The sequence below is a fragment of the Nuphar pumila genome, chromosome 7 (genome assembly GCF_984573655.1).
Source record: "Nuphar pumila chromosome 7, dmNupPumi1.hap1.1, whole genome shotgun sequence".
NCBI lineage: Eukaryota > Viridiplantae > Streptophyta > Magnoliopsida > Nymphaeales > Nymphaeaceae > Nuphar > Nuphar pumila.
The window spans coordinates 8058652-8074184 of record NC_143255.1 but is presented as its reverse complement, the minus strand read 5'-3'; the positions used below and the strand labels follow the sequence as shown (position 1 = coordinate 8074184).

Below are 15533 nucleotides of genomic sequence, written 5' to 3'. Positions count from 1 at the left end.
AGTTACTACCTCCCCCTGTCAAACTTGCAAGATTACCCATAGTTACAGGAGCTGACTATAGCAATTCATGTATTATGCCTTAAGATAACATCTGCAGGTGTTCTTTGTTTGGAAATCATGATGGCCTTCCACTCATGTTGAAGGTATCTGCACATGCTCTCACCCACAATGACACCATTCACTGGAATTTCCCCTTTCGCTATCACCTGCTGTTCCTCCACAGAGCCTCCTTTTGTGTAGTTTCATTCATGCCACTTGAATTTCTTCTTTGAAGCATAATGCCTTAATGCACATGAGAAAGGCACTGTTGAAGGATTGTCAATATGCAATACTTCTCCCTGGAGAGCTTTTATCAAATCAACAGTTCAACAGTTTTATATGAGCAATTGACTGCCTATTAGCATTTTATTTCTATGTTGTGCTGACTTTTTTTTACTCTGAACATAGCATTTCATATGCACTTTCCTTCATCTTCTGATATCAGAGGAGACATATGCTCTGAACACTGGTACGTCTCTTCCTAGGGTATGCTAATGCTTGTATTGTCCTTTAACCATCAAATTTATTTCATTCATATCTGTTTCTATCTTTCTTGCACAATTGCTTGAACAAATGTATATAAATCATGCAGTTTGCTCAATCGTTGTATATGTAAGCATATCAAACCATTCATATATCATTCTTTTTTTTTTAGTTTCTAGTGGGTTTACTATTTCCAGTCTCTTGATTATATATTATACTTCTTATGGATTTACTTATATAATATAAGCATTATATTTAGATAGATACATTCACATTTTTGGATATGACCATATGCTTGTTAGTTTTCTAAAAGTGATGCCGCTTCATTGTAAACTGTCGGCTCTCCAGGTAAGTTTCCTCTCGCATAGAATTACTTACAGAATCAAAGGATTGTTACTTAAGTTTAAAATTTTGTCTTATTTCTGCTCCTTCTGTTTATTTCCCTTTTTATGTTAGCAGGATCAAGTGTTTCTTGACTACTTGCTGTATAGTCTAATTGATGTTTTTTTTAAAACCAAGATCAAGTATTCAAGTTTCTCCTGTATACCATTTGGCATGTATTCATTTTCAGCATTCACAGCAATGCACACCCCTGTTACTGCTACACCCACCTTTACTTGCCATGTGATGTATGAAATTTCCAAACAGGTTTTAAGCTTTTTGCTGAGAATACATTAAAATATTGGTTTAAAAACCAGGTTAGGAAACAATATGAGATGTGTTTCACTGACTAAATCTCGTTTTAATATTACATGCTCTGCATATTCGTTTTATGTTGTATATCAGTTTTTCCAGTTCTATGGTAGGTGAATAGTTAGAAAGTGATATTAGGAAAAACAAAGTGCAAGTGAATTCGATTTTTGTATAAATATGTCTGCAATGTCTATCAATGGCCGCCTGTTATATTGCACCAGCATCATCACCATCCCATATATCACCCACTCTTCACTTCATTAAATCATACCTTCCTCTTGAAGCCAGTTATTTTTTTTATTATTCAGCCACAGCAGTGCTGGGCATTGTAGTCAGTCCACCACCTCCGCAATACAGCCAACAACTGCTGTGATAATTTTCTGCATTACTGTAGCTTCATGCTTGCTACAGCAATTCAATTGGCTACAGTAGGCTGTCCATCGATCCATTACACAGTTGTGTCTCTTTTGAACAGCTGCCTCCATCAGCTGGCTGCTATCAATATTTCTTACACTCTTCCATACCCTTACAGTCAGGCTTAGTGCTTAAAGCACTGCTGTCTAGTCATTTCGAGGATAGAATGGCCTCTTGAGGGACCATTTGTGATAGTGCTGAATATTGCTACAGCATTGTTGCCCATCACCACCTCCATTACACTCTTTTCACCACTTCACTAAGTCACCACAGCACCTACCTTGCTGCCATCGCTTTGCAGAAAATCTGTCATGCACATTTCCAATAGTAGAATCTTGTGTTGGTTGTCGCCACCTTGGTGGCATCCTTGTGTTGGTACCTTATACATGTGTGTACAGGTGTAACACCCATACTACCTCCAAATTCTCCCCTTTCTTGTTTCATAAAGAATGATATATGTCATATACACATATGTATATATACACCTATATGTATATACATATATATCAACACAGGTATGTATATAGATATACATCATCTTTTACTTTTTCCATCATAAATATTTTGAGCACCTCGCATTTGGCTCATTTGAAATATGCAATTCTCTTTTGCTTCCATGCTAACCCAGTTGTTTTGCAGGGAATATATGGAAAGGGTTATTCTTTGGAGTTGTAAGTTTGATTTTATATAATGTAAATAGCTAGATTTGAATGAAAATTTATTTTCGATCTTAGGTAGAATGAATGAGCATTGCAAATATCATGAATTGTTTGTTCTCATGCATTTTTTTTTTGTCATTATTTCTTAAATTCTCACAATGGTGAAACACGAATGGCACGTGCACCATTTCGTAAGAGGTAATTAATCCTAAGTTGATGACTTACATCAACGGCCATAGTCGGGATGTAAACAAGACTTAGTGTTTTTACCTTTTATGAAATAACACTGGATCCACACTGGATCCCTCTTTTTCAAAATCATCATATTTTCTTTAAATATTTTCCTCTTTTATGAGAATTTAATATGAAAATATTAATGTTTATACCCGAAGAGAACAAGAAAGGCCTATTAGTGTCTTGGAGAAATTTTCCCAACTTACTGAATCTTTAGAAGAAACCCCTGTTAAGAGATCTTCTAGAGAATCAATTTCACCCAATAGGTTTGTGTCATATGAGTCCCTTACGCCTAATTATCGGGGTTGTCTGATAACACTGCATTCATATTATGAACGTGTTCACTATAATCAAGCCAAAACTATACCACATTGGGTCGAAGCCATGAAGATAGAAATAAATGCCTTGAAAAGGCCAATACTTGGAAAATAGTCAAACTACCTTCACATAAAAAACCTATTGGATGTCGATGGGTCTTTAAGGTTAAAACCAAAAGTGATGAATCCTTAGAAAGATATAAAGTCAGATTAGTGGCCAAGGGATATTCGCAAGAATATAGAGTTGACTACGAGGAAACATTCGCTCTTGTAGCTAGAATGACAAGTGTTAGAATCTTAATAGTTGTTGCATCAACCAAAAAATGGCATATATATCAACTCGATGTGAAAAATGTTTTTTTAAATGAAAATTTAAATGAAGAAGTATATATGGATCCGCCACCCGGAGTTAACATTGGACAAAGTCAAACCCTTAAACTTTTAAAAGCTAAGCTTTATATGGTCTTAAGCAAGCCCCCAAGGCTTGGTATGATCGATTTAATGATATCATGATTAAATTGAAATTTCGTTCATGTTATACTGACACTGATCTTTTTGTGAAAAATATTAGAACGAATATTGTTATCTTATTACTTTATATTGATGACATGATTATCACAGGAAATGATCAAAATAGTATTGTTAATGTTAAAAATATACTAAAAGAGAGCATTAAAAATTATCAATTATGTGACTTCAGAATACCAGTTGGCAGACTTTTTCACCAAGGCGTTGTGTTCCCCCAGATTTTATTTTCTTCTTGGCAAACTTTCGGTCATCACGCCCTAAGGTTGAGGGGGGGTGTTAAATTATATCATGTATTCATATATTTATATATATAGAGGGATACATATGCATATATTATATATATATATATTTGCCCCGAGGGCATTTCTGTTATTTCCCATTTTACGCATATTCACCCTTGTGAATGTGTATGTATTTTTTCTTTATTTTCTTTCATTTTTCCTTTTCCTTTTCCTTTTTCTTTTTCTCCTTTCTTTTTTCCTTTTTCTCTTTTTCCTTTTTCACCTTTTTGACTAAAAGTCAAAGGAGGGGGAGACGTTGGACCCCACCTCCAACGGTTAGATTTCTAACCGTTGGAGCGGCTCCAACGTTTAGTAGGAGCCCCTCCTTTTGGTCTCCTTTTGTATTATAAATAGGGGTGTGACCCCTCTAATTGTATTCATTCTTTTGGGAGCCTTTGTGCTCACCTTTGCTCAATAGATTCAATCTTTTGCATTTCAAGTGTTCTTTTTGTACCTTTGTGTACATTTGATTCAAGTATTCTTGGTGTGTCTTTGTACACATATCCCTTCGTGGAGCTTATGCTTGTAGTACACATCTTTGAAGATATTTTTACAACATATACAAATACGTATGTGTACATATACGTACATCTTAACACCCCCCCCTCAAACTCATGGTCCAACAACCGAGAGTTTGCCGAGTAAGAAGTGGAATCTAGGTGATGGTAGCGCTTTGATGAAGAAATCCGCTAGTTGATATTCAGATGAAACATAAGGCAAGATGATAGTCTTCCGCAGGAATTCTTCACGAACATAGTGGCAATCCATCTCAATGTGTTTCGTCCTCTCGTGAAATGTATGATTGCTTGCAATGTATATAGCACTTTTGTTGTCACAACACAATTTTGAAGGTTCTGCAATGTTAACCCCCATGTCTTCAAGAAGTTGTCTCAACCATACTAATTCAGACGTAGTAGTTGCCATGGCACGATACTCAGCTTCAGTGGAGGAGAGTGACACGTTCTGTTGCTTTTTGCATCGCCATGAAATTAGAGAGTCACTTACAAATACACATAACCCAGTGGTTGAGCGTCTATCATTGACATCCCCTCCCCAATCAGAATCAGAATAGGCAATGACTTCTAATGAAGATGATGAGGATAAAAATAGGCCAAGATTAATAGATTTTTTAATATATCTAACAATTCTCATGCACTCATATGCACTGTAGTGGGAGCATGCTGAAATTGACTAGCAAAATGAATATCATGAGATATATCAAGACAAGTAATGGAAAGATAAGACAAAGCATCAATCATCTGTCTGTAGGGCATTGGATCTTGCAAGGGTTCTCCATCATCTATCTTCATTTTGGCATTTATGACTTCCAGAGTATCGACCAATTTTTCATCTGAGAGTCCTGATCTTTCAATGATCTCTGTTGCATATTTAGTCTGTGACAAAAAATAACCACGATGTGAGTAAGCAACTTCTATTCCAAGAAAATATCGTAAAAAACCAAGATCTGTCATATCAAAGTTGGCTTTAAGCACATCTTTGATGCTTATCGTCTCCTGTGATTATCATATCGCCTACTTATAGTAGTAAAATCACCATTCTTATATTAGAAGACTTAACAAATAATGCAGTATCAGTAAAGCAAGATTTAAAATAAAGTTGTGTCATCACATCATTGAACCTAGCATACCAAGCTTTTGGAGCTTGCTTTAAGTCATACAAGGCCTTACGAAATCGGAGAGTTTTTCCATGTGCTAAAGACAAACCAGGAGGGGGATTCATGTACACTTCTTCATCTAGGTTGCCATTTAAAAAGGCATTCTTAACATCCATTTAAAATATAGGTCATTTCCTAATCGATGCTATAGCAATGAGAGTTCTAACAATAGTCATGCGAGCAACTGAGGCAAATGTTTCATCATAGTCAATCCCATATTCTTGACTATATCCCTTGGCTACTAACCTAGCCTTATATCTTTCTAATGTTCCGTCGTACTTGGTTTTTACCTTGTAAACCCATTTGCATCCTATAGTTTTTCTTTCTTTAGATAATGTTTGGATCTCTCAAGTTTTTGCTCTTTCTAACGCTTCCAACTCGTCATTCATGGCCTTAATCCATTCATGACGATGTTTAGCCTCAGGATATGATTGAGGTTCGGAATACGAGTGAATGGCCATTAGGCAAGATCTAAAGTTTGGTTCAAAAGAATCATATGATACAAATCCACTAGGGGCTTTCGAAATTCTTATGGATTTTCTAAGGCTAGAAGGATCTTCTTCTTGGTTTTAGGAATATCTCTCTAGAGCACATGGTGGGTGACCTTCAGTACGTCAAGCATAGGTTTGTAAATTATCGTGAGATAGGCCTATATTGTCAAAACTTCTACTCACATTCTCATTTCCCTCGTGTATGTTTTGGTTCTCATGAATATTTTCACTCTTATCATTGACTAGGTCAAAGAGGAACGAATAATCACAACTCTCTTAGATATTAGCTTTGGTAAACCCGTTTTCTTTTTCAAGAAATGTAACATTTCTAGAAACATATAATTTGTTTTTTTCAATGTCATAACACCTATATCCTTTTTTGTTTTCGCCATAGCCCAAAACCACACAAGAAATGGCTTCAGGGGAGTGTTTATCATTTTTGTTGGTAAGAACAAAACATTTGCTCCCGAAAACCCTCAACCTTTTATAATCGGAAGACATTTTACAAAGTTTTTCAATAGAAGAAATGTTTTCAATATTTTTTGAAGGCATTCTATTTATCAAATAGACTGCCATAAGGGCGGCTTCGGCCCAAAAATGTTTAAGAACATTTTTAGATACTAGAAGTGTTCTAGTGGTTTCAATAATGTGTTTATGCTTTCTTTCGGCAAGACCATTTTGTTGGGGGTATATGGACAGAGCTTTTAATGTACAATCACATTTAAGTCAAGATAATTTTTAAATTCTTTTGACACAAATTCTCCCCCAGAATCAGTTCTAAAAATTTGAATATTGGTCTTAAATTGATTTTGTATATAACTATGAAATTTTTTAAAACAATCAAATATTTTCGATTTGTGTTTTAAAAAAAATATTCAACAGTGTCTACTATAATCGTCCACAAACACAACATAATAAGAAACGCCTCTTTTGGATATGACTGGTGTGGGTCCTCATACATCCGAATGCACTAGTTCAAATGGATTCTTAGTTATAAGATGTCTTATTCCAAAAGGTAAAGACTTCATTTTGCCAAGAATGCAATCTTTACATACAAAATTTTCCCTTTTACAATTTGAAAGAAATGAAAATAATTGTAATTTGGTCACACTAGGATGTCCTAGTCTTTTATGCCAAATTTCTAGATCTTTCTTTTTCACAAAATTACAAAAAAAGTTTTTTGGCAATTCAAGATTGTCCATAACATAGAGGTCTCCTCTTCTATGGCCTTGCCCAATCGGCTTCTCATATTGGAGATCCTGTATTAGACAATCATTAGATGAGAAAACTATTTTGCAACCATAGTCCGCAATTTGAGAAACTGATAGGAGGTTTAAATTTAATTTTGGTACTACTCTAATATTTGGTATGTGAAATATAGGAGGTCTTTTATAAACACAAAAACTATTGATTTTCAAAGAGGTGCCATCGGCAGTTGAGACACATGAATCATTTGAGTTAAACTTACATTCGGACAACATGGACTCATTAGGGGTCATATGAAATGAAGCACCGGAATCTAAGATCCAAGAGGTCTTACCATAGTTGTTGCTTGTCGATATGGCCGCTCCCGAATAAGAAGATTGAGCTTTAAACATAGGTTGCAATGCCTCCATCAATTGAGCTAAGGAGAGCGAACCGATGCATTTGGAGTCGTTCACTTCACTCCTTTCAACCGAAATCACTCTTTTGTCTTCTTTATAATCATCCTTCTTTCTTTGGGGACAAAAAGGTTTGATGTGTCCCGGTTCATAGCAATGGTAGCAAATAATTTTTCCACCTTTCTTTGGCTCATGATCACCCCCCCCCCTCTTTTCATAGTTGTTGGGGTTTTTACCATTCTCATTTCTTACAAAATAAGGTGGTTTATAACTTCTCGTATGATTTTCGGGCTTTGACATAGCAAGCACGGATTTTTCATCCTTAGAAGTGGACGGTCTTTTCAATCTAGTATCTTTCATAGTTAATTCTTCAAGTGTCTCCACTATGAAAGGGACTCCTCCTCTATGAAGAAGAGCGGATTTAGTTCCTTCAAATTCGGGCCTAACCCATTTATGAATTGATAAAAATGCTCCGCTTTGATTTGATTTTCGCGAAGCTCAACATCTTGTGGGCAATGCCACTTTGGCTCAAGAAGAGTCAATCCATCCCAAAGAAGAGAGAGAGTGCATTGTAGTACTCTCTTATGTTCATCTCTCCTTGAGTCATTATCCTCACTTTATTTTGGACATTACATATATGCACAATATCCTTAAGACTACACATGTCTTTAAGATATTTTCATGCATCGCTAGCGAAGTCAAATTTCGCCAAACTAGAACATTTGTGAATGTCCACACTATTGATGAGCCATCCAATAATTTTAGAATCTATCCTTCATTCCTTCCATTTTTTCTCATATTTGGAAACGGCTTTAGCCATTTCCTCTCCTTGAAGCGCAACTTTTTTTCCATTCTCCAACTTTGTAAGAATGAGTTTAGGCTCCTTGTCGGTGCCGTCAACCAATCCCCAAAGCCATTTTTCCCATATTTTATGTTTTACTATGGATGCCCACATCACATAGTTGGTGTCATTTAGGCATATGAGAATAAAGACATTCACTTCTCTTTCATTATCCATTTACAAGAGGAAGTAAAAAACAAAAGAAGACGAGAAAGAGAGAAAAAGAATGTGATACAAGGCCTTTTTGAAGATGGTCTGCTTCCCGATGCAACAACTGAAATTTTGCCAAGTCTAAGATCCTCTTTTTTATCACGATCTTTCTTTCAACAATCACCCTTTGGAACACCAAAGCTCTGATACCATGTAATGAAATGGATAGAATCCAAAACACATGTAAGAACACTCCTTCAATCAAGTGAAATGCTTGATTGAATCATTGAACCACCCATAGAAGGGTCTTAACAAATGTTGTTATTGCATATAATCACTCATAAGAGTGTTGAAGAATACATGGCCACTAGTGGCCTATTTCCACAAGGGGAGGCAGCCCAAAGTGGCTCTTGGGCTGCTCCCAACCGTTAGAATTATAACCGTTGGGAGCAGCTCCAACAGCTACTTTGGAGCTGCTCCCAAAAAACAGAAAAAACTACAGAAAAAAGCTGCAAAAAGAAACAGTAAAAAAAAGACAGAAAAAAATAGGTTGTCAGCCCCTAGTGGGCTGACACCTATTACATTGAAAAGACCGAAATACCCTCTATGGGTATTTCAATTTACAGAAATTTATATATATGTACACGTATATGTATATGTGTACATATACGTACATCTTAACAAACTTCACCTCCTCAAATTTTGAATGACATGCTTCCCAAAGCACCAGAAAGAATAGCTTGATCACTATCGGGCTCTGATACCATGTAAAGAAATAGGCAAAAATACAAATAACAAGGGATAACACTTGAATGTTCAATAATGAACAAGAAAACAGAAGCACATAAAGAGCAAATACACAAACCAATAAAGGGAAAATTACAAGCACATAAAAGTGCAAATATATAAACCCACAACGGGGTAATGCCAAAAGGCAAAAATGAATGATTTTATTGATAGAACGTAAGAGAACCACACGTAATATGAGGGGGGTTCACCCCTTTATATACAAAGTAAAAGGGAAGAGAGAAAGAGCATTGAGGCTCCCCATAAAGGAGTCATTGGGGAGCCCCAACGACTCCCTTTGTGGGATCCCCAATGATCCAAAAGGGAAAAATAAAAGAAAAGAAAAGTTAAAATAAAAGAAAACCTAAAAATAAGTTGTGTTAAACCAACTTATATTACATGTGAAAAGACCAAAATAACCCTATCGAGTATTTTGGATAAAACTGAATATATATATAATGCATATGTATTTTTAACAAGGACAAGATTTTTTATGTGTGATACCGTATAGATCTAGGTAATCTTTAAATTCTTTTGACAAAAACTCTCCCCCCTAAATCAATGTGAAAGATGAAATATCATTCTTGAATTGGGTTTTGATCAAATTGTGAAATATTTGAAAATGTGAGAAAGCTTTAGACTTGTGTTTAAAGAAATAAATTCAAGTGTGTCTCGTAAAATCATCTACAAAAATTACATAATACATAAAACCACCGTTTGATATAAAAGGTGATGGGCCCCACGCAACCAAATGCATTAACTAAAGTGGTCGAGAATAAACAAATGTTCTTTCTTGAAATGGTAATATCTTCATTTTGCCAAGAGTATAATTTTCACATGTAAAATTTTCAAAATTACAAAAAAAAACATCTTTGAAAAAAATTGAATCTTGGATATACTAAGATGGCCAAGTTTCTTACACGGTACATCCAAATCCAATTTCTTAACATTGTAACAAAATGAATTCTCGGGTATTTCAAAAAATTCATGTAGTAGAAGTTGCCTTCTCTATAGCCTTCCCCAATCAACTTTCCTGACTCGTGATCTTGCACTCGACAACCACGAGAGGAGAAAGAAACATTACATCTATTTTATGTTATGAGAAACAGATAAAAGATTTAAGTTCAATTTAGAAATATATCTAATTTTTAGAATAGAAAATCTTTTTGAATTTTGAGAAATGTTTTCAAAATTTTCTATTCCTTTTATCTCAAAAGATGTTCCATCAGCAGTGAAAACATTTTACCCACTTGAGTTATGACATTCGGATAATATATCACCATTTTGTGTCATATGAAAAGAAGCACTTGAATCAAGAAGCTAAAGAGATTTACTGAGATCAGAGAAGCCAAAGGAAGAGACTACGGCTCCAATGAATGAGGATGCTTCTTTGAGTAGAGGTTGAAGAGCCTCCACTAATTGTGTCAAGGATTATGTTTCCAATAGATGGATCTTGTGTGATTTTTACATCACTTGACTCTTGCGGAGGCCAAGAGAGGCAACCTTCTTCTCATAAGATTTCTTCAATTTATGAAAATATGTTTTCGCATGTCCCGATTCATGACAATAATAGCAAATAACTTTCTTTCATTCATATTTATTGCCTTGCTTCTCATCATTTGGCCTTCCAATGTCCCGATTCACGACAATAGTAGCAAATAACTTTCTTTTTTTCATACTTATTGCCTTGCTTCTCATCATTTGACCTTCCATAGTATGGTGGTTTGTAGGTACGAACATAGTTTTTCGGTCTAGATATGGCAAAAACCGAATCATCATCTGAGTCATCATCACTATAGTGTCTTCTATCGAAAGCACTTTTCCCCGATGAAGAAGAGCTTATTTGGTGGATTCAAACTCTGATCTCAACCCATTAATAAATTGATAAAAGTGTTCTGTGTCTATTTGATTTTGGCGGAGTTCTATGTTTTCCGGACAATGTCACTTTGGTTCAAAAAGAGTCAACTCTTCTTATAGTTCGGACAAACCATTATAGTATTCTATAATGTTTTTGTCTTCTTGAACCATATTGTGTATCATATCGTATAAATTGCACACATGTGAAATATCCTTAAGAGAATACATTCTCTTAAGATAATCTCATGCATTGTTTGCATGTTCGAATTTAGCAAGATTTGAACAATTCTTAATATCAACGTTACTAATGAGCCAAGACATAATCTTGGCATGTCTCATTCTCCCTTCCTTGCACTTTTTCTCATAAGTGGGCATTGCCTTATTTTTCTCAATGAAACTTTTTCACACCTACTTTGGTAAGGATTAGTTTGGGTTCCGAATCGGTCTCATTCACTAATTCTCATAACTCTTTTCCCCATAAGAGATGCTTCATAATTGAAGCTTATGTTACATAGTTTAAATCATTGAGCTTGAAGGGTTTATGGTGACATTTTCATTGTCATCCATTTTACAAGGGTAAAGACAAATAAAAAAAAAACTAGAGATAAGGAGAGAAAGTATAGAGGAGAGAACAAGAGCATAGGTGAAAATCACGAGCACTCCACCACCAGGTAAACGCCATTGATCAAGGGCACAAACACTCCTTTTCCACGCAAGCACCACCAATCTATTACTTAAAAAAAATCATGATCTCACTAGCACTGGAATATGAATTGCAAGAGAGCTTCAACACTTTCAAATTTGGAGTGGCACATTTCCCAATGTACCAAAAACTATTTCAGCTTGATCACCAAGCTATGATACCATGTAAGAAAATGAGTTTCTTCAAAGATGTTCACTCAATCACCAAGAGTGGACACTCAAAAGAGTTCCACCAAAATACCAAAATGAACACACAAAGAACCACAAATGGGTTCACTCATAAAAACCCACTAAAGGAAAATAAACACAAGAGATAAAAAATAATGATTTTATTTATCTCAACATATGCAAGATGCATTACATTATAGTGGGGTTTTGCCCCATATTTATACACAATTGAAGGAGGTCGTAGAGAGTTGTTGGGACCTCAATGGTTCCCTATGTTGACTAGTCAACATGTGTTGACTAGTTCATGTTCAACCAAAAAAATAAAGAAACTAAAAAAACTATTCCTAGTTACATTATATATTATATATATATATGTACATTTTTAACACAATATTCTTATATTGGACTTGAAAACTTCAATTGCTTGATTTTCTTGAGTCTTCATAGTTATTTATGTCACACAATATACTTATTGCTCTATTTCTTAACACTAAATGTAGATTGTTGCTTAGCTTAATATTAGTTAACTTATTTCTTGATAATAAAAGCATTCATGCCAGCATGCATACTATTTCTATATAAGTTTAGAAGTTAACAAAACCTGAGGAGTCATTGAGTTGACCCAAAGAAATTGAGTCCCTAGTCACCAGGTTTTCGAATTACAGTTTTCATGACCTCATGTCTCATGACTACATTAAAGTTAGATTGACCATAAAATTGTTTATGAATACTTATTGCATTCAAGGTAGAGAAATGCACACCTGTCAAATAGTGGTTCACCTTAATTCCTTCTTACTTTTCATTTTCCTTTGAGTGAGTTGCAAGAATGAAAAGCTGATGCTAGGAGACGGTTAAACACTACTTTGTATCAAAATAGAGTAAATCAAAGTTTGCCACCTACGTACTTTTAGTATTTTTTTCCTAACACCAATCCAAACATGTCATTTGATGTATGATTAACATTGCAACTCAAAGAAAATTTTAATTTTTAAATAAAATTTCTTAGAAGATCATAAAAATTTGAAAACTAATATTAAATTATCACTTCATGCTTTATTAACATTTTGCTTTTATTTATCTCTCCTCCAAGAGCTTCCTTGGAGCCTACCTTTCAACTAGGCAATGGCTACGCAATCAGTCACTCCCCCGGATACCTACATCACCTAGGCAACACCTAGCCATGCATTTAACCATATATATATCAAGCCCAACAGGCTTCCGACAAAAAGAGAGTGACCTAACACCAGGTTACATTTTTATAACAGACATCAACCCAGCAACCTCTAATTGGACTGGGATTCAAAGGCCAGTTGCTTGGTTAAAGATGATGCTAATATACATATATAGCAGTTCATCAAAGGGAAAGCTGTTGAAGAAAACATACAGTCGGGTTGGAAGCCTGTGATATCTGGAACTGTTGCTGAAAATTGAGCTTCTTTGATTGATTGGTAGGAAACTTTCCATGCAACTCTCTACCCTCAAGTAGCTTCATAGTATTAACACAATTTCTACAGAATATTTCATTCTCATAATTTGGCTGCAAAAGGAAAAATAAATAAATAAAATAAGAACTAAACCAAAAGGATGTCGAGCAATATACACATCATTTTGATCAGAGCTGAGGTCAATATCAACTGTTGCTTAATATTAGGGCTGGTAAACAAGCCGAACAAACCTAGCAAATGATGTTCTAACTTGGCTTGTTGTTGTGGCGAATCTAGCTGAGATTGAGTTCAGGCTAGCTTGAGTTAAACTGATAGGGCTCGAGCTGGATCATTTAAATAATAATAATAATAATACATTTTTAAAAGTTGAAAATAATAGAATTTGGACTCTAAGCTCAAAGTGGTTCATTTATAAAATAAATACATTGTTTTAAAGTTGTAAGCAATAGGATTTGAACTCTACACACTTCAACCATCTTATATTCTATGATATAAAATACATGTAAAATATATTTATTGCTAGTTAATTATCCTATACGAGCTGAGCGGAGTGAACATCTGTTGTTCATGTTTGGCTCGCTGAGCCTATTTCACAAGTTCAAATGAGCTCTTTACGAGACAAACACAAGCCAAGTCGTGAGCGGCTCATCTTGTTTTCCAGCGCTACTTAATATGATGGAAATCGCTCCAGAATTTGGTGCACGAATCATGAGCAAATTGAACTAAACAATCCTAAATGACAGCTAGAAACCACTATGTGACAGGGTAACTTGATTTAAGGAAATACAAGAATTTAACAGCTAAAAAATCCCATATTTCACAATTCATGGAGTCCGCTACAACTACCCTTTTCTATCATTTCAACTAAATTACACGAAACTTCCGCGAATATCAAGCTTTCCTCGAATTCTAATCCATATATTTGAACAAAATGACTCATAAAAGTTTAGGCTTAAGCCTATCCACTAGGGCAAGACGTTCGATTAGTGCTTTAGAAAAGGAAAAAATAACTCAGAAGCTAGTGCAGAGGGAAAAGCGAAAAGCGAAATTTCAAAAGAAAGAAAGATTCTGACGAAAGCCCTAATTGTTAGTTAGTAAGGGAGCGAAAAGCGAGCATCGGACTATACCTGAGGATCGTTAGAACGTGGAGGAGTGGGAGATGAAGGAGGGCGGCCGCCGCCGCGAGCGTTTACGGGGAAGTACCGATTCTTCGTGGGATCGTAATAGAAACCAGTAAGATCTGAAATCACACGATGTAAGACACAAGCAGAGGAGAGAACGATGAACAGGAAAGGAATCGGTAGCGTTGTGCAAGAGTGGCAGACGAAGAAGAAGAAGATAGAAGATCGGCCCACCTCGCGGCATCTTCGCTTGGGAGGTGCGAAGGCAGCCACCAGACCGACTGCTCCCTCCCTCTGCGCGTGTTCGAAACCGCACCGCGGCCGCTTCCCTTTTTCTCGCTTCCCTTACTCGCAGCGCTAAACCTTGCCGGTGGTGGGTTGGCCTTTGCCCTTTGGTGAGCGACGCTTTTAACGCTTGCACGGCGTTGGGGACGAATATTTAAACTTTGAAAGAATTTGAAAACGGGTCGGACACGGGTGACTACGGATATCATTCGAGATGCAGAACCGGGTTGAGTTTCGATCAGGCCACCCGTCAGGGGTCCATCTGATGCCGTTCATCCATTTTATCAACGGCATTTCATTTGTCGTGGTTTTAACCAAGGTTGTCAGAAAGGGATACGAGGTTTTTCAGGTGCATGTCAAACGAAAAATGAGAAACGAACAGGATCGGGAAACGATTGGGAAATGCATGGGAAGACGTTTAACAAAAAAGAAGAGCCTTAGAGAGCGTTTGCATGTCACGGAAGAGGGTGTCGTTCCGTGGAAATGCCGGAAACTAGATCGAACCCCCCCTCCCACGGAATCGTTTCCGCAAAAAACCCAGAGGCAGAGTGTATTTTGGCACACTTACGTCCAGGGTTTTTCGCAAAAACAGCAGTTTTTGCTGTTTGATTCATCACTGTGGGGCTTTGCGGAAATGCATGCCTGTCAATGTGTTTCCACGGAAAACACCCATTTTCAGTGACACACAAACGTACCTTTAATGACATAATAAATGAATGAAACAACACATAGGAAACATGTATCCCATGACAAGGTAACACTT

General features: G+C 36.1%; 1 protein-coding gene across 1 annotated transcript in view; it reads right to left on the bottom strand.

Annotated features, from left to right (window-relative positions):
* The window catches only part of LOC149831031 (Transducin/WD40 repeat-like superfamily protein), a 57664-nt gene extending 42796 nt beyond the window's left edge, over positions 1-14868 (bottom strand). Inside the window, exons 1-3 of the mRNA XM_090013622.1 lie at positions 14720-14868; positions 14492-14604; positions 13304-13456 (exon numbers count right to left, since the gene is read on the bottom strand). Coding sequence (XP_089869748.1) covers positions 13304-13456; positions 14492-14604; positions 14720-14729 — 276 coding nt within the window. The 5' untranslated portion in view covers positions 14730-14868. The remainder of the gene's footprint in view (positions 1-13303; positions 13457-14491; positions 14605-14719) is intronic.
* Positions 14869-15533: the final 665 nt, after the last annotated feature.